Genomic DNA, 26,710 nt, shown 5'->3' with positions numbered 1-26,710 from the left:
GGAGGAAGGAAGCTCCTGAGTGGTGTGTAAGACTGCAGGTTATCAAGGTTACTCAGTTTTACAGTATGATTGCAGTATCAAAAACTTCTATGTGGATATTAAAAAAGAGAGAAACTAATGAAATTCCAACCAGAACCGTGACGAATACTGAAATGAGTTAACACACTCTGGAAACTGAGCTGAAGTGAATGCAGAACAGAAAATAAAAATAAACTAATTAGAAACACTAAGCTAAAACAGCTCTGTAGGAGACACCTGGGAATTAAACGTGCTGGTTGATGTACTTGCACATCATGACCAGCAGGTGGAGGCAGAGTCCTTCTGCCGTCAGAGAACTCAAATTTACTTTTACTTCTTTTCGGGCTCATGTTCAGACTTTATCACTCATATTATCACCTTTATTCTTTTATTTTTTTTACTCGCATTTATCCTCTTTGGACTCTGAGCCTCTGCATGTGTAAACATGAATATTTATTTATATTTTCTTTATTTATAAATTCTGCATTCATCAGCTGATCGTCTCTCTGTCTCGGCAGAAATGTTTCTGTCGAAATGAACACTGTTTTGTGTTTGGTCTGAATTTTTTTGCACAGTTTAAGCAGCTTTCACCCTCCGATTACTTTCCCTTCTCCTCCAACTCTTCCTGCTGCTCCCCACAGAGCAGGGAGGTGGAGAAAGGGAGGAGGAGAAAGGGAGGAGGAGAAAGGGAGGAGGAGGGCTCAGAGATCTGACGCAGTGAGCGGCTGCTCCTTCACTTCCACTCCCCGCTCCCAGGAAGCGACACGGCGGTTCGGAAAGCGCTCACAAACGCGCACATCCACCAGGACGGAAAGAGGCGGAGGACGGCTAATGGAGGCGATGAGGGCGGCGGTGATGACCGGAGGAGAAGCGAGGCTCCGGAGCTTGGGTTTGAAGCCGGAGCTGTGAGCGCTGAGGTCTGCCTTTATTGTGTGCTGAGTGGCGCAGGAGAAAAGGATGCCTCCGCGGCCGCGCACACGCCTCCCGCTCCTCTCAACAAACTCGATCATTTCCCGACTCGAAGCGAATCGTCTGCCCTCTCAGGAGGAGGGTTTGTGGGTGAGGAGCGCGCTGATTTCTGAGGGACTCCGTCCACCATGCTGCCTGCTCAGGATCCATGAAAACTCTCAATGAAAACAAGGAGAAGGAGGCGGAGGAGGAGGGGTCCGGCTGCAGCGCCATGGAGGACAAGGAGAACAATCTGAAAACGGCCAGGCTGTGGAGGGATGCCGCCCTCCGCTCCAGGAAGCTGCGGAGCAACCTGCGGCAGCTCACCCTGTGCTCCAAAAACAACCAGATCATCCTGCCAGAGGACATAGCCGACATCGAGGCGCTCAACCTGGGAAACAACTCCCTGCAGGAGCTGCCGGACGGCCTGGGATCCTCCCTGAACAACCTGCGCGTCTTGGTCCTCCGCAGGAACAAGTTCAGCTCTGTCCCTAGGGTAGTGTTTGAGCTGGGGCGGCTGGTGGAGCTCGACATGAGCCACAACTGTTTGAGGAGCCTTCCTGAGGGCGTGGGGCAGCTGAGAGGGCTGAAGAAGTTGTGCATCAGTCACAACAAAATCCAGCACCTGCCGGCTCAGATCGGAGCTCTGCAGTCTTTGGAGGAGCTCGACATGAGCTTCAATGACCTGCATGACTTCCCCAGGTCGTTCTCCGGCCTCGCCCGCCTGCGAACTCTGGACGCAGATCACAACAAGCTGAACCAGTTCCCCCCCGAGATCATGGCCCTCGGTGAGCTGGAGGAGCTTGACTGCTCTGGGAACAAGTTCGAGGTGTTACCAGCGGACGTTTGGAAGCTGCAGTCCATCAAAATCCTGTGGCTCAGCAGCCTCCACATGTCCTCCTTACCCCACACTTTCTGTCACCTGCAGCACCTGGAGAGCCTGATGTTGGACGGGAACCACCTCACAGAGCTGCCCCCCTCCTTCGGCAACCTGCAAAGTCTCAAAATGATCAATCTGTCCTCAAATGACTTTGAAAACTTTCCCCAGGTTATTTTGAGCATAATGGGATTAGAGGAGCTTTACCTGAGCAGGAATAGACTGATTCATATTCCAGAGGAAATCGGCCAGCTGGGGAAGCTGGTGAACCTGTGGCTGGACAATAACAGCATCACATATCTGCCTGACTCCATCGTGGAGCTGGAGAATCTGGAGGAGCTCGTTTTACAGGGTAACCAAATAGCCATTCTTCCAGATAATTTTGGAAAGCTTTCCAAAGTGAACATTTGGAAAGTGAAGGATAACCCTCTGATCCAGCCACCGTACGAGGTGTGCATGAAGGGAATCCCATACATCGCAGTGTATCAGAAGGAGCTTGCGCACTCTCAGTTTGCCGTGAAGCCGCGGCTCAAACTGGTCCTGATGGGGACCCAAAACGCAGGGAAAACCCGACTGAGGCAGAGCCTGGTGAGCACGCAGCAGGACGCTAGCAGTAACCAGGGAAACAAAGGAATTGAAGTCACCAATTGGGTGGCAGACGCTGATCGCCACCTCACATTCCTCGTGTATGACCTGTCAGGGAAGCAAAACTACGACCTGATCAAACCCTTCTTTCTCTCCCCCGGTGCTCTCTACATTCTCGTCATCAACCTCAAAATGTACTCGCCCAAGAACTTTTACACCCATGTTGGGTATTTCCTCCACCTGCTCTGCGCCAAAGTGCCCCATGCTGTAGTCTGTTTGGTGGGCACGCACACAGACCTGTGTGCAGAGGTGGAGGTGGAGGAGAAGACTCTGGACATCCACAGGCAGATTGGCCTGCAGGAGAAGAGGGACATCCAGAGTTTAAGGGGGCTGGCTCTGCAGGTGGACCAGGCTCTGGAGCAGGGCTACAACGTCCGCACCTCCAGCCCTCACGTCCTCTTTTACGGTGTCACTGACAAGAACCTGAGGCGCCGAAAAGCCCAGCTGCAGTACATGCTGAACCACCGGCTGCAGATCCTCTCTCCTGTCCTGAGAGTTAGCAGCACAGGTGCTCAGAGGAACATCCCAAGGCTGAGAGAGAAGCTCATGTCCGTTGCAGAACACAGGGAGATTTTCCCCAACCTCCATCGTGTGCTGCCAAAGTCCTGGCAGATGCTGGAGGAGCTGCACTTTAAGCCCAAAGACCTGTGGCTCTCGTGGTGGGACTCAGCCCGCCTGGGCCTGCAGGCGGGGCTCACCGAGGACCGGCTGCAGAGCGCTTTATCCTACCTGCACGAGAGCGGGAAGCTGCTCTACTTTGAGGACAGCCTCACACTGAAGGAATATGTTTTTCACAATCTTCCACGATTCATCGCAATTCTCAATGTGTTCTTCCAGAGGGATGAGTCCACCCTGCTGGACCGGCTCCTCTCTGAGGGGGAGAGAGGGGACAAGGGGAGGGTGAGTCTGGTCATAGAGGATGAGAAGGGAGAGAACCTCAGGGTCACCCATCTGCAGCACCACGTTGAGGGCTTCCTCCAGCATGGACTCTTACCCTCTAATGTCATCCGCTTGCTCCTCAGACCGCTCATCCAGACCCAGCAGGACCTCCACCTCATCATGGAGCTACTGGAGAAGATGGGGATCTGCTATTGCATCAACAAACCCCGCAGCAAGCCTCTGAATGGCGCGACTGTGTGGTACAAGTTCCCCAGCTACGTCAGCAGCGAGGAGGTCCAGGTGGATGCTTCAGCCGGCGGGAGCTCTCTGCCTCTGTGTAACTTCTTCTCCGTGGAGCAGCTGCACATCCAGTACAGTTTCCCTTTCCTGTTTCCTCCTGGACTGTTCGCACGCTTCAGCGTGCAGATCAACAGCCACGTGGTGCAGCGTTCAGACGGCAAGCACCAGATCTTCGCCTATCGGGGTAAAGTTCCCGTGGTGATCAGCCACCGGCCTGCCAAAGGAAAGCTGCAGGTGGAGACTCTTTCCATCGCCAGCCACGCCTCACTGCCCAACATCTGGACTGCCTGGCAGGCCATCACCCCACTGGTGGAGGAGCTGAACATGCTGCTGCAGGAGTGGCCCGGTCTGCACTACTCTGTACATGTTCTCTGTTCCAAGTGCCTCAAGAGAGGGTCGTCCAACCCACACGCCTTCCCAGGTAAGACCTCATTAATCTCCGTTTCACTCACCAACAGTCAGGATGGGGCTTTGTCCCATATACATGCAGATCAGTCACAGACTCACTTATAGCTGTTTATATTAACAATGTCATATGAGTAAAAGTAAAAGTACTTCTGAGTCCCTGTGTGAGCCTTTTACTGCTAATGGAAACCTGAATGCTGGATGCACAGGGCCGGACAAAACTCCTGCAGGGCCACTGGGCAGGGATAGGCCCCACCCCCGCACCCCAAATGTGCCTGTTATTATTATTTTTCAAAACAAAACAGACAGATGGCAAGACAGAGAAAAACTTTCTATATGTCAAAAATTAGGAAATGTCTGTACTGAAACAGCTCAGTGGAGTAGAATAAACTAAAACAGCTCATAGAAGTAAAATAACTTAAAAAACTTTAATAGTTATGAGCTACTTTAGTTATATTTTTTGTCACATTCTGTTTTATCGAACCATTATTTTGTTTTGTCATTGATTATATTCACTATATTTCTGAGTGAGAGTAAATCTCACCATTGATCTTATACAAAAACACAAAAGCATATGTTGTCTGTAATAAAAAATGAAAAATATAAAAGCTCATTAAAGTCAGTTAAAATGAAGTGAAAACATAATGTATTATAATATGTATAATGTGCTTTAATGTATTATTATTATTATCATTATTATTATTATTATTATTATTCCATTTTCTAAATGTAATAGTTTAAAGAAGATGGAGGTGATTTAAATGTTTTTCATTTAAAATTCCTCTATGTAGGAAACTGGTTGAGCTTGTTTCTTCAGAGGTTTTCAGGGTGGCTCTGTGAGTCTGGAGTCTGAGCTCAGGTTCATGCACGATGATGGATGTCTGATCTCTGATTTCACCTCAGCAGCAGTGCCTGCTTTTTATTCCCTTTTATGACTTTTGGGGCTTTATAGGAGTAAAACTGGCTAACAGCAGCAATGGGCTAATAACCCAGTGGAAGGTCGGGTGACGCCCTGCAGGTCGCTGAGTTTGTGCTTCACTGATTGTCTTTTTTAGCACTTTGGGCCGTTTATTCCATTATACTGAAGAGGAAGCAGACGTGTCTCTAAACGACGCTGTAGACCGAAGGGTTTCGAGTTTTCTTTGAGTGTAATGGACTTCACGGTGTTTCTGCTTCCTGTTTGACTTCACTGTAACATGAGCGTGACATTTACCTCCACAGATTCGCTTTGGTGCTTCTGCGGCTCCAGTTAATCAGATTCAGTCACGCCCTGAATCTCAACGAGGCTCCATGAAACATGCAGAGGATGCCTCAGAGAGCCGAACAAAGGCCTCTGACATCAGGTTAGACAGAGAGGAGGAGGAGGTGCACAGAGGTGCAGGATGCCCCCCTCCCTCCCCTTCTCCCAGCCTCGGGGACATAGTTAATCCTGCTGCTTCTGTTTGCAGCTGCAGAGTGACCTGCTTTCAATGCTGCACCCATAAAGCGGTCAGCAGAGTCACGTGATGCGATGTAAGGTGTCGCTTACATCATGCTGCTTTTATTGGATTTATTCACATTAGATCATCAGCAGCCCGGCGCAGGCTGACTCAGCTCAGAGCACTTTTTAAAGGAAGCAAATTGGTTTTCTAACACACACTCCCACAGGAGGAGACGTGCCGCGGTCCTTATCCTGTGGGGAAACACCCAGAGGTTTCTCTTTAGTCCTCATGAAGCTCCAGGAGGTGGAGTTGATATTTACTGTCATTTAAACAAGCCAAATAACCAGCTGACTAATCAATAATCACAGTAATCGTTTGCGTGAACGTCGATCAATGATTATCAGACTGATGCAGAAAAAAAAGTCTCTGTCTGCTCTGGGAGATCTTCAGGCTCTGATCAGGAGCAGCAGGCTCACTAATGCCACACTTCCTGTGCAGACAGGAAGTTAGGGGACAAAATAAAAGCGTGGAAGCACAAATTTGTTGCTCAAACACGTGAGGTCAGTACCGATAAAGAAGTCGTCTGATATTCTCAGTTTTAGTGCTGTGATCTGCTGTGATATTCATTTTTATTATCTGAAGAAGGTGTTCTTGGTGAAGCTGAATCTGCGTGGTTTCATTTATGCTTTACTTTGTGATGCTGAGTTTATGGAGTTTCTTCTCCCCACTGTCACCGGGTTCTGCACAGAGCAGTCTGCGTTTTCTCTCTGACCTTTCAGTTTAAAGTTCCCCTGACGTGATGCGTCATGATTTAGATTTTCCACCTTCTGTTGTCCAGTTTTGTTAGTCTGTGTGAACTGCAGCCTCACTTTCCTGTTCTTACTGACAGGAATGACACAGTGTGCTCTTCAGTTGCTGTAGCTCATTTGCTGCTAGGTTCAAAGATGCTGTTCTGCATACTTTGGTTGTAACAAGTGCTTATTTGAGTTCCTGTTACCTTCTATCAGCTTGCTTTCCGTAGAGCAGCAGTATTATATTTTCTCTGTAAACTCAGAGATGTTTGTGGGAAATGGCAGCACATCAGCAGTTTCATGCAGATGCCACACTCATCACTTCTTCATCAGTCCGATCCTCAGTTTGAACTTCAGCAGGCATCTCGACCACGTCTACATGATTAAATGCACCGAGCTGCTGCTACGTGATTGACTGATTAGATACTAATGAGCAGTTGAACAGATATCTCTAATAAAGTGGCTGAGCGTCAACCCCATTTTGGAGTCAGTTTAATCAAATTCAAAACATTCTCATCCTGAGGTGTCACATGGACCCTGCAGATCTTCACCTGCTGCTCACTTTTAATCAGCATGTTGGTTCATTAACCATCTGCAATGAGAAATGTCGAGTCAGTTCAAGTAAGTTTTCTCTCAGGGTCACCAAAGAACTGTATTTAAAGTTAAGTAAACACACCCTGCTTGATAACAGAGGATGATGAACCCTGGGAATGAAAACCGCCCATCATATCTGACTGTAAAAACTGAAACACATTTTTTAAAATGAGCAAAAAAAAGATCAATAATTGTGTAGTTTCAAGGTGGTCCCTGCCTGGTCTGAAATATTTGACGCAAATATGATTCATGATGACAGCGGTGATGTTCAACGAGTCGTTTTATAGCTGATAAGAGAGAGAACGTCCTCCGTGAGAGCTCCATGAGCTCAAACACGTCAGGAAATTATTTTTTTCTTTCTTTTTTTTCTTTCGTGAAAAAAGAAAGCAGATCTTTTTTTTAAAAAAAAAACAAAAACAACTTTGTGGGCAGCCGTGGAGTCACTTCCTCCCAGACATCAAACTCAGAAAAAAGGGTTTGTTTTGCAGGGAAAGTCCAGCAGCGGCTGTCAGAGGAAACAGGCTTCAGGTTCAGTGTGCGGACGCAGGTGCTGCCCCGCTTCAGGATTAGATAACAGAATGTGGACAGTTTAGACTTCTTCTGATTATTTTGGTGTAAATGTTTGATTCGTGTCACAGAAAAAAAAGGTCTAGAATCCTTTAAAAATTAACACAAGTAAACTTTGAACAGAACGTGCAGACGTCACGATTAGCAGGTCAAAGCTCGGCTGCTGCCAGAAGCAGCCAAACTGCAGTTCCTCTGACGTCCAGCAGAAACTCCAGCAGTGACTCAGTTTTCTTACTGTGGGTAACAAAAACCAGAATAAGGGATTGTGGGGATCCACAGGAATCTATTATCAATCTTTTGCTTTTTCTTCATATTTAAATTCTATTCTTGTTTGTTAAAGCACAAAATGTTTCCTCCTCCATGACACCTGTATGGAGGAGAATGTTTTCATAACTCACCTGTTTTAAGGCTTAAAGTTTGCATGATGGGAGTGGCTGACAGGTAGATAGTTGTAGCTGTTACTTGTCTTCGAGGCTTCACCTAAACTGGATCTGTGGAGCGTGTTTGTGCTGTTGGAGACTTTTGGAGCATTTTTAATAACATCATCTGACTAATAACATGGCTGCAGTGAGGTTACTGTACTAACAAAGCATCCATGAAGGCAGAGCTTCACTTCTGCTGAGTGAAATTTGAGGTTTTTGATTGGATGTTGCTGAGAACAATTAGCAGGTATCTGAGTCTGTGGATGCAGACTAACCTGATTGTTTAAAACTGTACTCTGTGGTTTGATTATCACCACTTAATGAAAGAGAAAACCTTCACCATGTGTGAAAATTGATATTCTACTATTTTATTATCCCACTATAATTAAACAGTTGTTCCTCAGGTTTTGATATTTTGTGTATTTTTGTGTGTTTCGATAGAGATCAGGTGTTTGTTTGTTTTTTTTAATGGTTAAACAGGATAAGAGGAGCAGATGTGAATAGATAATCGACATCAGCAGGCAATGAGGAAAAAAGAGACTTGTCTTGGTCCTCTAACAGTGTCCCCACACACACACACACACACACACACACACACACACACACACACACACACACACACACACACACACACACACACACACACACACACTCTCATACCTTTGCAAGCAGATCTGCCTGTTAACGCCGGTCAGCGGAGTGTTTCTTCGGGCCTTTTATGGTCATGATATTTTTGGCTGCCGAGTGTTGATCAGTTCAGCTCCAGAGAGTCGAACAGACTAAACACAGTTTGTTCTCGCTGTGGAAGGAACTGAAAAATGTTTGCGTTTTCTCACACTGTGTTGTGTTTCCTCCGTTTGTCTCGCTTCACTATGACCCCAATGCAAACACTGCAGCAGGTTCGACCCGGTGCCCATCCTGAGGGGCCCCGGGGTTCCCGCTGATCCTCACCGTACACGGCACTGTCATTATTCCCTGACACACCTGTGAGCTACTCACATGATTTGTTCATCAATTTATCAGTGCAATAACTGACCACAGTTTTGATATTTGATCCAATTTTTAAACATTCATTTTATGTGAAAACCTGTTGTTTTCAAGCTAATAACTTTTTACCTCTAAAGTGGTTGAGTGTGGACGGGAGGATCTGAGGCTCGTGGAAATGATGGAGGCATCCAACTGAAACGCCTATTTGCAATTGCTTTGTCAGTTTTCAGTCTATATATCTTTTTGAAGCACAGATCATCTATTACAGATTTTTAAAACCATTTAGACTATAAAATAAAACGGTAATAATTAGTCAGAGTGTTTGTTCTTCACTGTGAAACACACCACGCTGATGGCTCAACTGTTTGCTTTTGACTGAGTGCACACAGGTGTGGTAGACCTGTGACGCGTTACCTTCACCTCACAGAGTTCACATTGACTGTGCACCTCTGGCCTGTTTTTGCAGAAACGCCTAAAATGGGCTTTATCAGCCCGACTCTGGGTCCTTAATAACAGTTTTGTCATTTAAAGGTTGCTTCTGATAGCATTTCACATCTGACCAGCTGTTAAAAAAGAGGGAAAAGTTGCAAAAACTGTTGAGTTAGTTTAAAATCTAAGAATTATTGGAAGATCATGCACATTCTGATTCGCAGTGATGCATGTGCTCATCATTCTGTTGCTTTCTTCTGCATTGTGCATGTGGTGTATGTTGTCCATCATCTGAGAGCAGCATATATATATATACTGCACACCTGACTGTCAGTATGACAGTCCTGACCTGGATCCAGTGTCAGATGCCTTTTGTTGTATAACATTAAAATGATTTGGGGAAATAATTTAGGATGATTATAGTTTGATCATTTGGAGCAGTGTTCATTGACCGGCGTTGGCTGATCGGCTCAGCTGTAAGATAATTTGTATTTCACATTGTTTTGGAGAGTCTAGACCTTCACTGTGACTGGTGGGTATTTCTGTCAGCCTGAAGCAGTCGATGTTAAATACCTCTCTGAGCTTCACTGGGAGTCGTGTCGGTGCTAAATTAGACAGCAGTCAAAATAGCTTCTGCTCAAAAATCCTGACTTCACAGCTCCGACTCACTGGAGCTTCAGGAACCGACAGGAAACCTTAGTCTGAGCACATGCTCACAACATGAACCCCCCCCCAACAATCCTCAGACTGCAAGACCAAAACCTAAACAGACCAAAGAGACTGTACTCACACTGACAGTAACTAAGAGATTATATTCTGTATGTAGAATTTATTTAAACTTTAACAGAAGTGTGTGTGTGTGTGTGTGTGTGTGTGTGTGTGTGTGTGTGTGTGTGTGTGTGTGTGTGTGTGTGTGTGTGAGTGAGAGAGACACGTGTTGCAGCTCTGGTCTGAGCACTTTCACTCTTGTTGTGCATCTACAGTTAATCCAGTTAGAGGATGTGCTGGGATTAGCCGGGGTCTGAAGCAGAGCCTCTTTAATTGTGGCGCTGCAGTCAGTGCAGTCTGTATGCGACCTACCAGCCCGTCAGGTGTTCACGCCCTGCAGACGCCGACCTCCCGTGTTTTGTGTCTTCACCGCACAGAGGTGGTTTAGCCTCAGGCTGCCACGGCGTCACATGTTTGCCCGTCCTGAACCTGAGCCAGGTATCAGTCTGAGCGTGTTCAGACTGGAGGCTCCGACTGTGGATTAACTCACTGAGCTGTTTGTCTGAGCAGGATTTTATTGGACGGGACATAAATCAAATTTAAATCATTTGATATGGAAATATGAAAACAGGTAGCCTCCTGGGAACACATTTTAAAGATGTTTCCATATGTTTTTTATTCACCGTGATGATGTCACAGGTTTTTACTGACTCGAAGCACACCTACTCTACTCATCTTCATCTCTATATTTCTCGTTTTGGATGCTGTTGAGCCAGTATCAGTTTATCCTCTGCCTGGAAACAGCAGTTTTAGCTCCTCCTCCTTTAAGACAACTTTCTTCTGATTGGTTGCCCAATTTAAACAGAAGTTCCAAAAGTAGAAAAAACTGCAATAAACAGAGTGTTCAGAGCATGAGTGAAACAGCTGGAACAGGAGATGTCTGCAGCACACCCTTGACCTTCAGAGGGCTGTTAGAGCTTCTCTAACTCTAATGTTATGGCAACGTTTGACAAGATTTTGGGTATAAGTGGAGGTTATGGTACTGATTGTAGTGCCCCTTCTGCCCATAAACCCACTCTGGTGACACAACCTCAATCTGCACCAAAAAGGCGACAGACAAGAATTGAATTGAATTTTTATGCTCCATTTTTATTATTAGTGGAAATATTCCATGAAACACTCAAACACAGCATCTTTGATATCTCTGCTGCACGAGGTTACAGCGATTCATGTGTTGCTGACACATTTATGACTTTACAAGTTCGTCATTGAGCAGATGTAGTGTGTAAGCAAGCATCATCTGATTCTAACTCTGAAAGCAGAGTCACAGATTGTTTGGCAGATAATAAACCTTGTGTTTGCCAGCTAAAGGCTTTTGTGTGACTGCTGTCAGCAGCCTTTCACCGAGCATCGGCTGAGCACTCATGGAGCAGTGATTTTTATAAATCACTTGTTTAAATTCTATCATGAGTCCACATGTGTAATGAGCCTCTAAAGATCTGGTCTGAAAAGTTTTACTCTCAAACCAGAGTTTTACTGGAAGTAGTAACCTTCAGAGATCACTGTAACAAAAACCAGAATGGAGCAATGTGGCGTTCCACAGGGCTCTGTTGTCGGTGCTCTACTTTTTATTCATGTTTAAATTATAACACAAAATGTTTCTTCCTTTATAACAAATGTACAGAGGTAAACTTGGGTAAAGTTCATATCCTATTATCAGACTGTGACTAAAACTTTTCACGTTTAATTTTTCAACCAAACTTAAAGCATTTCTTTTTAACTCTTTACCCCTTAAACACCTACTAAATGTAACCCTTGTTTCTCTTTTCTGACTGAGCAGTTTTTTGTCATATTTCAGATATGACATTTATGACATATTTTATTTTTCAAATGTCTTTCAAGAAGGAAAATGCAATAAAAGAAAATATGCAGTTTAAGATTTTTTTTTAATTAAGACTTCAGAGAATGAAACGTCATTATTTTTCTTTGCCTTGTGATGTTTGCTTGAACAAAGAATTCGTCACTGAGTCGTCCACAGCTGTCACACGGCTCATAAACATCTCAGTGTGTGAAGAATCCACTGTGATTCATCAGATCCATCAGAGGATCTGTGATGGTCTCAGGTGAGCAGTTACCTGTGTGTGAGGATGAGGAGCAACATGTCTGAACTCGTCAATGTATTCACTGAGTGCCTAAAAGAGGAACTCATGCTGGATCTGACATCATAAACGATGAAAGCAGTTTTTTTTTTTTTTTTTTTTTTTTTGTTAGACACTCCATTTATGGTTGTTTGGGCGCTTTCAGTGAGATCATGTGACCTTCACTGGGCAAACACTGATATTATCACTTTGGGGAACTTTGGTCCGTGCTGGAATAAAGAAGCAGAAGGTTTGTGGTTTGTTCTCGGATGATGAGCGATGGTTGGCTTTCAGGCCGCCTGTTCAGACACGTCTGGTTTCTGTGAAGTTTCAGCATCAGACTCGAGCTTCGCCTTGATGGGACAACCTGACAGGCATTTGTGTTCTTTCTGTTCATGTGAGTGAAGCGTAATGAGATGGTGAGGAAGGCAATCCCGTTACATCACCACGCTGTAATCCCGCTCTGTTTGCTCAGACATGTGACTGGCAGGGTGGAGGATTTCCTCATCAGCTAACCACAGATGAGTCGACCTGAGGAGAGTCATCAGGAGGAGGGATGAAGACCTGCTGAAGAGCTGAAGACCACTCCTGATGTGTAATCTAGCTCAGAGTTAGAGAGTTACTCATGCTCAGAATGGATGAGTCATTTAACTTCTGCTTTTAGATCAGAAACGCTGAGCACAGACGTGCTGTTTGCAGCATGGCCTTTGAGTTTGAAAAAAAAGCAAGTGTAACTGAACATTCATCAGTTTTCAGAGCTCTGACGGCTAAATGGCAGCGTGGCCGCAGCAAGGTGTTTGGCTGCTGAAAGCACGTCTGCTCCCCGCGAGCAGCTGTTTGTCAGCTCAGTAAATTAGGAATCCCGACGCCCTTAACATCAGCCCTACAGCTACTCAGAAAGCAGCCGCCGCTCACAATAAGAGCACATCCGTTTGTCTCTACAGTTTCCTTCCAGGTTTATTCCTGGCACAGTTAGCTTTATTTAGACAGCACCGGGCCTGCCGGAGGTGGAGACTCAGCCTCAATCTTTCAGTCAGCAGCTTAGACAGTAAACGCACCGCGGGAGGCTCGTTCATTGATCGCAGCTCACACTTTCAGTGGAATTTAAGAAGGTAATGTGGAAAGTGAAAAGTGGGAGCAGCTCGGTGAGTGCTGCAGGAACGGCTTCGTTCCCTGGATGCAAACACAGTCCACGTCTGGAACACAATGTGTGTGTTTAAGATGATTTTTATGGGGATGTTAAACCGCCAGAAGCCTGATTTATGGTTTCTGTGCACAGACTGATGTGGACTTTGAGCCCAGCAGACAGTTAGAGCTGACACTGGTCTGCAGTGTTGGTGTCCTGTGCAGCACACACTAACACTGCAGTATAGATGGCTTGTCACTGAACCTACCTGTCCCCGGGTTATTTGCACCTTTTGGCTTGCTTTCCAACAACTACTGAACACAAAAGTTTGCAATTTTTGGAGCAGCATATTCCCGCTCTGATTTCACCACTGGCTGAACCTCTGACATTTACATTGTTTGTATTGTACATACAGCCAACTGTACATCCTGCAGTTACTATGTACAGAAAACAAACTTTGTTCATGCTCCAGCTCTTTAACCTTTAACCTTATATTCCAGCTCTCTCTGTATATAAAACTGTTTTTTTGCACGTCTGCTCAGAAGCTCTATTTTGTATTTCAGCACTTTGCACAGCGACAAAGTTAAATCTAATCTCCATTCTGCAGATAAGAAACTCTTCATGTCTCATTAAATTCCATATTTGAAATGTTTTGGCTGACACACTCCAAAACGGCCTTTTAACCCCAGTGAAGACCAGCAGCTTTTATTTCATGTTTTCAGCTTTGTGATCACAAAGCAGATTAAAAAAAGTCACGGCTGAAACAGGCGGAATATTTGCCTTTGCTTCATATTTACTTTGTAGTTATCCTCCTGTGATGACACAGAGATCTCGCCTGCTAATATTCTTCTACAGCACCGCTGCTTTATTAACTTTTACACATTCAGTGATTACGAGCTCTGGACAGATGGATCCAATCGCCACAGCTGCTGTCGTCATGCTGACCCACTGTTTGCTGAACTGAACACAGCCTTCAGCCATAAAAACCATTGAGATACAAACACAGGACTGCAGTGAGGAGAACGCCGCGCTCACTAAACTAGAGTATTTACAGTCCATGAGTCTGACCTCCAACACGTTACCGCAGCCTTTTTCTTTTCCCATCATTAGAGAGAGAGAGCAGGCACAACGTGCTGCTTAAGGTTAAAGTGTCACATTTCAAGCTTTTTGCCTCCTACTTCCTGTTGTTTCCAGCTTGTTAAACACCCTCTGAGCTCAGTCAGATTTGGTGCTTTAAACTGTAATTCATGTTTTTGAACCACGAGGTCAGGCCTTCAGATTCTTGTCTGGTTAAAATGAGCTTTCGGCTTTTTGATCCCCAGTTCTTGTTGGTTCTTGTCGGAGCAGCTGGAGCGTTTCTCGTCGCCTTCTCCTCTGAACACCCCTGCAGTGTTTCTGCAGTGTGAGGATGAGATCTGCTGTCTGTTGGTCTGTCGGCCTGAGGCTGAGTAACACACAAAGTGTGTGTGTGTGTGTGTGTGTGTGTGTGGGTTGGGGGGGTATTACTGTAATTATGGTGCTGCTCATATTTAGCGCTCTGCTTATTATCGAGATTATGTAACAGCGCTTTGGGGTCATGTGATCAGACTGCAGAATAATGACCTCGCAGAGCAGAGGACGTCGAAGAACCTCCGACTGGTTTCACTAAAACAGTGAAATCAGTCCAGATACATGATGTGATGAGAAGAGCCTGATCTTGACGGGTAGCATCGGTTCATTTGAGGCTGGTTGATCCTCGGCATCTGTTGACATGTTCAGAGTGAAGGTGCGTGGCGTTACTTACGTGAAACAGAAACAGAGAAGATAACGTGGCATTCACAGGGAGATGATCAACATGAAAATAAAAAAGATGTGGGTTTTATATTCAAACAGTTTTTAAAACAAATAGATGTTGAGAGTGATCGTATGTGTGAAGATGTTTGAGTTAAGCAGGATAAATGCAGACATATTTCATGTTTCTGTCCCACTCGTTTATTGTCCTGAGTTCACCTACACCATTATAACATTTTACTTCCTGTTTCCTGTTTGTACCTCGCTGTGTTACTACCCTTTTCTTCTCCTGAGTGAGTTCACCTGAACCGTTCTGTCCAATCTTTACTTTATTTTCTGCCTTATTATTATTACTTTGACTTGACCTCTGCTGTACTGTCCCTCTTTCATTCTTTCACCTTTTCTCCTTTCTTCCTGTTCACACCCTCGTTATTGTCTTCACTTTCCCAGGTTCACCTGTGTTGTATTTTCCTCTGCTCGGTGCACAGCTCTGTGTGATCTGCTGTGTATCCTGGTTCTGTTCCAGAGCCTCGCTTGCTTTCTGTCGTGTAACAGAAACGTTCTTTACTACCTCCTCACTGTTTTACTGCAAACGCATCTCTGTGACACCAACTCTGTCATATTGAAAACAGAAGTTGGGTCACAGCACGTCAGCCTGAGTACGTCAGGGTGGAAAAATTGTGACCTTTCCAAAAAAGATCCCTTTTGTAAAATGTTTGCTTTAGTCTGACTGAAAGGAAACACTGAAATACGCTTCCTGGAACTGAGATTTCCATCGGGGGCATTTAGCGGCTTACATAATCAGCTCGTTTATTCAGTTTTATGTTAGAGGAGGTGGGAAATACACCACGCTGAAATAACCCCAAATTATCTGCTCAGCTGTAAACCATTTAATGTCATTACACAGCAGATGTCAACAGCTGGACACACACACACACACAGAGGGCGAGTGGAGGATTATTAGCAGCAGATTTCTGGGGAATCCCGGAGCTTTGGAGAGAAAGCTGAGGCCAGGATGTGAGAGGAGCTTCAGGCTGTTTTGCACAGGGAAGTGAAAGTTTCTGACGTTTGTTCTATTTAACGATCAGAGGAAACAGAAATGCTTCATCATGAATCCTCGTTACATTCAGACATTCAGACATTCAGTGAGATATGTCAGTGGCAGTAGTGTTGGTGAGTTTCACAGCAGCTGTGCCGATCCTGTGCGGTTTTAATAGTTGCGTGTGAAGCTCAGATTCTCTGGCAGGTAAATCACCAGAACAGAAACACAGACGGTCCACCGTTCACCGTTTGGATCCTCAGCAGCGCGCCCACATTCCTCTCATACCTCCACAGCAGAGATGGCCGTTAATCCTGCTGCTCGGGTAGCGTGGCTGCGCTCAGACCTGCCGGCTGACCGGCTGCAGTTATTTCTGGTGGTTTTCCTGCGCTCTGGAAGTAGGCCATGCATTCCTGAGCATCGGCCTCACTGCCAGTACAGCTGCTGATCGCAGGAGATTAGCGGTGCGGTCACGATATCTGGGTCTGCCAGAGTCTGAGGCGGCTCTCTGAGACTCATCCCGCCGCCTCATTCTGCTCCATTTCACATATCCTGGATTTTATGGAGTGCAGATCCTGCTCTCACACTTCCTCGGCTCAGAGCGGCAGAGCTCACAGCTCAGCGGCGTTTCTGGGAAAGGTTCAAACTGACGCTGCTGTGAGGTTACAGAGCAGAAATTAAGTCAGCAGATTTAGTTTTTCATTCCTGTCAGTGAAGAGCTGATGTGGAGAAACTTAATTTGAGCTAGTTAATAATGATGTGGTAATATAATCTACTAGATTCTCCTGAAACGTCCTTTTCATGAGTGTTTCAGTGTTAGAGATAGAGCACAGCCTTTTCTTTGTGCCTGAGATCCTCGTGTGGTGTCCGGGGTCTCGTCTGCACTTCACTGTGTATTTATGGTTTGCTGTATTTCACAGTGTGAACTGTGGGCCGTGGAGGTTTTCTGGTGCTTTGCTGCCTGTCTTTGGTTGAAATGCACATCGCAAGCTGCTGTTTTTCACCTCTGACCTTTGAGTCCTGAGCTGCTAACAGTGGTGACAGCAGCAGCAGATGTGAAGGCACATTCAGTGACCTTTAAAGCAGAAACCAGAGCTCGGCCGCCTCGCGGATCCTCTTCAAATAGTCTCCGACGAAGAAAGCTGCGAAGCGACGAGAATGAATGAATGAGGAGCAGCTGCTGCCAGGCTGACAGAGGCCATCGGCTCAGTCTGAGGATTAACACTTCAGTGTGTTAAAACAGAGGAACACACACACGCACACACACAGTGAGGCCTGGAAAAAGACAAACGCTCCCAACCAGACGGCTACTGTTAACACATGCGTGGTCTGAAAGTGCTCAGTAACCCCCAGATGATCTGAGCTGTGTGCTCTAATAAACTATGAAGCGTTTATCAATCAGATCCTTTGATACTGATCATCTCTGATATGGAGACTAAATGTTTATCAACCACAAAGTTCAAACTTCAGTCCTGATCAGAGAAAAATGATAGTGTACTGGGAGAAGACGTTTCAGTGAGTCACCTCTTTAAACTGTATTTGGTTTAAAGTTTGCTCGGCTGTTGGAGCCTTTTGGAGCATTTTTAATGACATCACCTAATTTGGCTGTTGTGCGGGTAGTTTGTGTCACAGTGGCCATGTTTGTCTGTTATATACAGTATATGGGTGCTGGCTCTGCAGCTGCTTCATGAGATAGTTATGGAAATATAAAATAATTTATGGGCTGAAGCGTCTCCACCCTGTAAACAATGAGTCTCAGTGAGGACTCGTCTTCATCAGACGCTGTACAGCAGCAGCTTCACGGCTCTCAGCGGGACAGCGAGGGGTCGGCTGAGGTCGATGATGTCCCCTGAAATCTCTTGGCAGCGGTTTAAGCAGATTTCTGTTCCCGTGTGATGTTTTGTTCTGAGCCGGGTCGTCACCGTGGCCCAGTTATCGCCTCGCTCTGTGTGCAGTGGTGAAAGCAGAGACGGGATCGTCCCTCATCAATATGGAGCGAGGGTGACTCTGCAGACTTCTCTGTGTGGCCTCTCCGGCTTCGTGAACGCATTTCTATTTCAGGTCGAAGGCTGTAAATATTTAAACAGCAAATATTCCAGCAGGATGAGTGACGCCAGGAGGAGGGAGGCGAGACTGTGAACAGTCAGCAGACCTGTTTGTGTTCACAGTGATGAACTGATTCAAACATCAGATGAGCCTTAAATACGGTTCTTTACTGTCACGTCACATTACTGAGGGTCAGCAGGAGCTCGTCTGTGTGAACACAGATTCCTGTTTAGTGTGAGGAAAGGTGAAACTGTCAGACTAACAGACTGCTGTGTTTACCAGAAACAGAACCAGAGAGTTTGGTTTTATAAATTTATGTAGAGAGCTAAATCGTGGCCAAAAAAGTCACTGAAATAAAAGAAAATCTCTCTTTAACAAGTGAATAAAACAGGGCAGCAGAGCGCGAGCACTGGAAACTCTTCATAATGACTCCAACATTTACCTTCAGCAGAGAAAAATTAAAACCTGAGACTGTTTAAAAAGTGGAACCATCAGATTTTTGTCAGCGTTGCTTGAAAAACTTCCCGAGGGTCTGACTGGCTGCAGACTAACTTCCTGTTTGTGGAATAACCTTCCCGCTGCAGACCTTCTCTCACAAATCCTCAAAGTCATCCTCACAACAGAGGAGGAAGTGAAATCGGAGGTCTGGGCAGTTTTTGAATGGAGCGAAACTACTTCTCTCATTTTCCAAACATCCCAGTGGGAGTTTCCTGGAGACGGGTACACTTTCCCCTCCTCCTCCTCCTCTCTGCGAGTGGAGGCTGTTCCCTTTTATGGCTGACAGCAAAGGAGCAGGAAGGAGGACATGACTCCTCTACCTGCTGATGGTGTTTGAGGGGGGAGGAACATTCCTGTTCCTTGAAATCAGGTCTTTGTGGGTTTCTGCGTGACTCTTTTCAGTCAGAGGGAGGGGGAGGAGGAGGAGGAGGAGGAGGAGTTATTAGGCTGTGGCCTAATTCAGGACACACAGCCGGATGTGTGAGCCGTCAGCTGCTTCCACTGATGAAATAAACATCTGATCTCCGGTCGTGGCAGCAGAGCTCAGCAGCAGGTTAGAAACAAACTGTAGCTGAAGTGATTTTGAGGAGCAGTAGCTCCTGCAGCCACACAGTCGGTGGCAAAGACCTGCAGAAATACTCAGATGTGAAATATCCCAGTACTCCTGGCTGCTCTGCAGTTCTCGGGTTTAATAAAATGGTTATAATAGAGCTGTTTTTCCTTACAAATAATCGTCTCTGACTGTTACTCTGACTGTCTGTAACGCTGGCTTCAGGCCAGCAGCTGCAGACACTTAGAGAGAACGCACACGATCAATAAGCCTAATGGTTTAAGTGCTGCTGAGAGGGACGGACGGACAGACGGGCTGTGAGTGATGTCTGAGGCAGCTGATGTAAAAACATCCATCAGAAACAAATCTGCTTAATTTCTTTGAGACGTAGCCACCATGACACCACCCGTAGATTTATAATAACCTGTTCTGGAGCCTGTAGGTAAGTTAGCAGCATGCTAAGTTAGATGATGGCATTAAAAATGCTCCAAAAGGCTCCAAGTTGTTATGAAGGAGAAAACTTTTTGTGCTCTAACAAGCAAAAGTAAAATTTAAACATCAATAAAAAGCAGAGGATCGATAATAGACCCCTGTGGAACTCCTTTGGGTTTCTGTTACCCACTCTGATGATTACTGCTTCCAGAAAAACTCTGGTTTGGGTGTAAAATATTTCAGGCTGGATTTTTAGAGGATCATTAAAGATGTGAACTAATGTTTCTTAACACAAACTCTCAATCCTCACAATAACTTCGACGTTTTTATTTCTGCTGTAAATTCTGACATTTTAACGATAATTTATGGGGACTGACTCACTGGATATTAGAGGAACTGCAGGTTTTGGCTCCTCAGCGTCAGCTTTGTTTTTCAGCTCTGGAGCTTGATGATTGGTTCTCACTGCAGCTGAATGTTTGAGATGCAGTTTTGTGTAATATCAGTGGCTCATAATGATGACAGGAAGTTGCTAGAAGGTCACAGCTCGAAACATTGACCTTCCTGCTCCTGAGAGCAAAATGATCTGTCATACCTGCTGAATGACTGATGGTCTGCTGCTCTGTAGGCACACTGGGACTAAAAGCCAGATTAACAGATTGATCTGACCAGGAAGAATTATTCTGAAAATCCTGGAGATTCAACATCAGTCAGCTCAAAATGTGGCAGGTCACCACAAATCATCCGACATCACGAGCACATCTGGCATTTAATATGTGTAAATGTTCACGGTGACAGAAAAAAAAGAAGTCAGGCTTCAGTGACGAGCAGCAGGAGGCTTGCATTATCTCTCTGCAGGTTAAGATATTAGGTGTGTGTGTGTGTGTGTGTGTGCGTGTGTGTCAGATAAAGCCAGATCACAGTATTTTTCTGCTGCTGATGCCCTGAAAATCATGTGAGTGTAATCCAGGCGCTGGCTATGGAGCGTGCTCAGTGTTGTTCGTGCAGCAGAGTGAATCATGTTATCAGCTCCTCAAAGCTGCAGAGTGATGCAGTGGGCGTGTCTCTGTCGGCGGCTGAATAGTCAGCGCTCTACAACAACAAACATCCAGGTGGAGCCGAGTGTCGGAGAGTAAATTATGAAAAACTTAAAACCAGGAGAACATAAGGAATGCTAATTCAAAATCTGGAAACTGATGAGATTTTCAAAATAAAACAGGAAATAACAGCAACTCAAAGGTGTTTTAGAACTCCAAGTGGTAACAGTACAGGAGGGCGTGTCACACGCTTCCTGAGGTCATCCACCCTCATCAGTCCATCCATCGAAAGATGAAGAGCTCTGATCATTTCATAAAGTGCAGCTTAGAGTTATAAAGAGAACACGTGGCTAAAAGCTCAAACTAACTCAGTCCAGTTTTCACACACAGAGATGCTGAAGAGCAAGAAACAAACATGGATGGAAAACGATATTGAAATGATTTAAAAACATGGTTTAAGTGAGAAACCGAATCCCGGCGGAGCTCGTGTGAACCTCCTCGAGCAGTCGCCGGCTGGGCTCTGAGCTGTTCGATGAGGAGGGAGCCGTGATGACGATGAAGGAAAAAGAATGGCTCTGTCGATCTGCAGATGGCAGCTTTTCTTTGTTTACCAGAAAAACACACAAGGGGTCACACAGGAAGTGTGTGCGTGATTAATCGTATTTTTATCCACAGCGGAAACACAAACGATGAGGACGCCTTATAAATGGAGACGTGCACAGAAACGGCGTTCAGCCCTGCAGGAAACTGAAGTCAGAGAGCCGCCTGTGTGCAGCTCTGAGCACAGACCTGTTACTGCATTACAGAAATCTCGTCTTTGCTTTTTACAAACACCAAACATTTTTAGAATCTCAGGACTTTTATTTTATTTCTTTACAAGACAAAAAGTTATAATAACAGGAGGAGAAAGTAGAAGAAAAACACCCCGCAAAGCATCAGAGCTGAGACACTGAACTAAACACTGCCTCGACCTTTAACCTCCTATAACCATTTCCCCTTTTAAGTATCTTTATCAGCAGGTCATGCCTGAAGAAAATTCAGAGCTGTCAACATGAAATTCTCCCCAGTAACACAAACGCATTTATTCCTCTGCACTTTTAAATTACATAAAAATGAGGGGAAAAATTGTCCTAAATCTGAATCCGGGCTGAACTTTGACCTCAGACACCCCCAGCTGTGTGCACTGGCTAAACCTGCAGCTAAACCCAGGACTCACCTTAAAGTGTGGTTTACAGAGGACGACCAGGCGCCCCCTGCTGGTGAGACTCTGCTCTGCAGCATGAAGTCACAGCTGGACGTTGCTGCCACCTTGTGGCCAAATTCATAAAAGCTTCTGCTGCTGCAGGTTCTTATTAAGGACAAGTAAAAGGAGTTTAGTGTGAAGGATTATTGATGCCTGTAGATGTCTGTGAGTCTTCAGTTATTTAAATTTGTACCAGCTGTTTATTATTAAAAAAAACTAAACATCCAGGAGAGAACAGGAGAAATTTCCAGACACTGGAGGTGGATTTACCTTGAGATCTGTCTGACTGGCAGATCAGTGTCCATCCAGCATCCTGGTCCAACATCAGATAATTTATTGTTTTATATCTGAAATGCTGGAGGAGAACTTTTCCTCCCTGATAACAGCAGAGCAGCTCTGCCTCTTCTGTTCCTAAAACCAGAGCATCCTGCTTTCTGTACATGTGATGGTTTCTCTGTGATGTTTCAGGAATGTCCTACTTCCTCCGCAGAGAAAATCTGTTTCCTGTTTCCTGTATTAAAGCGTCTTTGATGTTCTCGCTGTTGCAGGTGAGCTGCTGAGCCAGCCGCGGCCCGAAGGCCTCACCGAGATCGTCTGTCCAAAGAACGGCTCGGAGCGGGTCAACGTGGCCCTCGTTTACCCCCCGACCCCCACCGTGCTCAGCCCCTGTCTCAAATGAAGCCCCGCCCACCCATCTACCCCGACCTGGCTCGTCTTCACTGCGTCACCAGAGCCTCCACCTCCGACCTCCGGCTTCCAACGTCTGTCACCTTTCTGAGCCGCCAACCACCACTTCGCCTCCTCCACAGTCAGAGCGAGCAGCTCAACGGGTCTCTGCTTCACGTGTACGTCAGTAATTACAAAACACAGCAGCGAAGGTCAGAGATCACCAGATGCATGTTTTGTTCTGTTTTTATTTTTGTTTACAAACATTCAGGTGATACAAATAAAAAATAATGATTTCATTTATCAGCTTCATAAAAACAACCGACACTGTGCGATGGATAGAAAACCTCCACATTTTATAATCTGTAACACAGATTTGTTTTTACATAATAATAAAAACAAATTAATAATACTGCATCAACAAATATTACTAGTATTGTGATATTACACTGAGGAGAGTGTGATCTGACGCTCTGCCTTTTTTAATCATTAATGGGTTTCTTTTTTCTGCCAGAGGTTTCTTCCTGTTAAAAGGGAGTTTTTCCTTCCCACTGTTGCCAAAGTGCTTGCTCATAGGGGGTCATCTGATTGTTGGGATTTCAGTGTATTGTTGTAGTCTATATCTTATCTTAATATAAAACGTCTGGAGGCAACTGTTGTTGTTATTTGAAGCTTTATGATTCAAATTAAATTGAAATATTTTTTTTTTACTATTGTCTTTATATTTTTATATTTAAAAGTATAAAAAAGTATATTTTTTCATTGTATCTATACAGTGACCGTACTCTCAGTCGTATTCCTGGTGTTTATTTTTCGTTTTGAAGTTTCATTTGCTTTTCTTATTTTTCTTACTTTGATTTTATGTAAACATTGCTACAGTTACATTTTTTACATGATCTTCAGACCGAGTGAATTAAAGACTCTTTGATTTCATCTGCATTCTTCACCTGGCAGCTATTTAACTTCCTGTTTCTGTTGCAGGTCTCTGACCCCTCTTCACGTCGCACTGAGCAGTATCTGAAGAACTTCAGTGAGCTCGACTCGATCCACACAGTCTGTAGCATCTAATGAGGGTTCCTCCTCCTCATTCTCGTCCTCAGTCCCGTTACTGAGGCGCGCTGCTTCACACATTTCTCTCTGAACAGTAACGTCCACTTCCTTCTGTGTGAATCTACGGGTGTAAAGACTGAAGGACATCTGGATTTTCTGTTATTTCATACAGTGAGTCTGGGAAACTGATGTTTGGGTCTCCGCTGGAGACACAGAGCGACTCTGATCACGACGCGCTCTCAGGTGTTCGTGGGACGGACTTACCTGCAGACAGCAGGAAGACGGCGGTCACAGTTACTAATGTGTGCGCACAGTTTGTCTCTGTGACAGGATGACAGTGCAGACTGCAGGACTTTGGCCTCAAACATGTCTCACACACACCCAAGCTCTTTGTTTCCATGCAACATCATTTTGACGATCTCTGATTATAAGCTATGAAGCGGAGTTCATTCAGCAGGAGGACGTAAACGCAGTTACAGCATCAGCGCTGTATCAAGCATCAGAAGGTGTTCATTTCACACAGACAATGGGAAATAACAACAACTCACACATGACTGTGAGAAAATAATGGGAAATAATGCTTACCAGTGGGAAACAGTGGGATTTAATGGTTAGCAATACAAAAGCAATGGGAAAAAAATGCAAAGCAGTGGGAAACAATGGCTAACAATGGGGAAAATGGATAATAATGTTTCACAATTAGAAAATGATGGAAAGTAAAGGTAACAATTACAAAACTATGACGGGTTAAAAATGCAGAAATCATGAAAATTAATGATTCACAATATAAAAATGAGGTTACTAGCTAACAGTGTAGAAACTGTTAGCAGTGCAGAAATAATGAGAATTACTGTTTGACAATTAGAAAACATTGGAAATTATTGGTGATTGGCTCTGTTACCTCTGGGAGAACGGGGATGAGCTAACGGGGAAATGCATGAAAGTCTTAAAACCACATGTGACAAAAACAGCAGGAAGTTCAACCATTTTTCCTCTGGCGTGTTTTACCCCATTAGTGACCTTAATTAAAAAATGAACTTAAGTTCATTTATGAAATAAGTAAATGAACAAAGTTCTAGAAGCTCTGAGAGCATCAGGGCTTCGAGAGGGACATTTATTATTTTACGGTCTCTCCTTCTCTGAAGTTCATCAAATTAGGTTCAGTTCATCTCCCATGAAACCCACGAAAAAAGCAGCACTAGCAGGACCATGTAGCCGTTCACTGAACATTTCTTTTTTCGTTATTATCTGGTGAATATATGTTTCTCCTAAAACATTTCAGACTGGGACAACAACAACAGTCACATGATCACATATTATCATGTGTGCAACTATAAACACAATCAGTGTTTAACCGTGTGACGTTTACGGCAGCGTATATCACAAACATTATTCACGACACACTGTAAGGGAACTGAACAGGTAACAAGACGTTTCAGAGTGAATTTATTAAAAAAAATAAAACTTTTTTTTTTTTTTACATGAAGATGATGAAACTGATTTTTTCAGCCGTGAGAAACGGGAACGCTGAGTGTGGAGATCCTCCTCTGACTGAGCTGTTCAAACGTTTCCACAGTGTGGGGTGTGCAATGGTGTGGGGCTGCTGAGGTTTCGGAGCCTGTGGTCTGCACTCGCTCTCAGACACACTGTGATGAACACACTGATGTGAAGGTAGCAGACGAGCCTTCGGGCCGAGGATGTGGCACGTGTACAGATATTTATGCATCTTCTAATGAAACCACAGTGATTTCTACACGTTGAACTTCTTTTCACTGTCTGATGAAAACACTGACACGTGCTGATGGGAAAATGTTGTTGTTTGTAAATAATATCTTTATTTTTGTATGTTGGCCTGAGGTGTCGCCACTCGAGCTTTGACTTTCTTTACAGTGCAATGATGTGCATGACTCACTGTGAGGCTGCACACGGGGTTTTCTATGTAGCTCCTTCCAGCGTCTCACAGTTCATCATGAAATACCAAATAAACACTGACTGCTTTAATACCTGCACGCCGTGTCATTCATTCACGCTCTTCACACAGTTTCACCTTTTCACTGGGAAAATGTACAGTTTGTAGGTCACAACTGCACAAACATGGTCCAGAGGCCCAGTTCAGTTTATAATTTAATCAGGAGAAGACTAGCCGTCAGCTAGCAGCTACAACCACCTGTGTCGCCATCCACCTGTCAGTCAAAAGGCCACACCCCTTTAAGCCCTGATACAGTTTAAAAGGTGAGTTCTAGTTATTTCTGCTGTAAAGTTTCAACATGGGTCTCATTGCTGCCTCTGCTGGATGTCAGAGGAACTGCAGTTTTGTGAGCCACAGCTTCATTTATGAACCCTTGGGTGGAGCATTTTTGTGCAGCAGATAACTGGAAGAGTCCTTGAAGTGAATACAAGCGCTTAAATTTTTAAAATGAAAAATCATCAGACACTTGAAATTCCTCATAAAGCATTTTGATTCCAGCTTGTGAAAAAAAAAAATTGACCACCACTGAATCAATTTTAATTATAATTTCTATTACCCACTAGAGGGAAGTCATGTAAAGTAAAATCAGGAAAACACATTAGAACACATCATTTAATAAAGTCATGCTAAAATTTACCTTCATGCTACAAATATTTTCTGATTTCAGGCCCTCCAAATACACATGAGTGGTTCCAGAATCGGTTCTTTATAATTAGCAGCATTTTTCATTTTATAAGTCGAGCAGATATCCAGAGAAAAACCTTTAAAATGTTAAAAACTGTATCAGTTTCACTCCTGTCACAGCATCAGTGTGGTGGATTTATCACAGTGGGAATAGCCTACAGCAGTTTCAAATCTGTGACATAGAGAAGCAGAAACTAACGCTGGTAGTTTGATCTGGTTATCATCACTAACAAAGTGCATTCTGGGTAAGCCTATTTTTATAAAAGAAGCAGGAGGCCGAGCTGAAGATCTTTGTGAGTGAGTGAGAGAGGCTGAGATGGTTTGAGCACATGCAGACGAGGGAGGGTGGAGGATGAGTTGCCAGGTATTTATCCAGTCAGTACTGTGGTGGAGACTCACTGAAACCAGGAATGAACGTAGCTTCAAATTTTAGTGGAAGAGTCCAATTTGTTTTTCCATCTTATCTTGTAATGA

General features: G+C 44.7%; 1 protein-coding gene across 2 annotated transcripts; it reads left to right on the top strand.

Moving 5' to 3' along the window:
- Positions 1 to 748: 748 nt before the first annotated feature.
- mfhas1 (malignant fibrous histiocytoma amplified sequence 1) lies at positions 749 to 25,588 on the top strand. 2 transcript variants are annotated; one of them, XM_031741358.2, is made up of 3 exons: positions 749 to 4,088; positions 22,416 to 22,712; positions 23,515 to 25,588. In XM_031741358.2, the coding sequence occupies exons 1-2, from the start codon at positions 1,136 to 1,138 to the stop codon at positions 22,544 to 22,546; spliced, it is 3,084 nt and encodes a 1,027-aa protein (XP_031597218.1). In that variant the 5' UTR covers positions 749 to 1,135; the 3' UTR covers positions 22,547 to 22,712; positions 23,515 to 25,588. The 2 variants fall into 2 exon arrangements, with proteins under 2 accessions (XP_031597218.1, XP_031597211.1); XM_031741351.2 differs by having other exon boundaries at positions 22,416 to 22,745.
- Positions 25,589 to 26,710: the final 1,122 nt, after the last annotated feature.

This window comes from Oreochromis aureus, linkage group 7 (genome assembly GCF_013358895.1).
Source record: "Oreochromis aureus strain Israel breed Guangdong linkage group 7, ZZ_aureus, whole genome shotgun sequence".
Classification (NCBI taxonomy): domain Eukaryota; kingdom Metazoa; phylum Chordata; class Actinopteri; order Cichliformes; family Cichlidae; genus Oreochromis; species Oreochromis aureus.
Note: the sequence above shows the minus strand (reverse complement) of the source record. Positions and strands in the feature narration are given on the sequence as shown.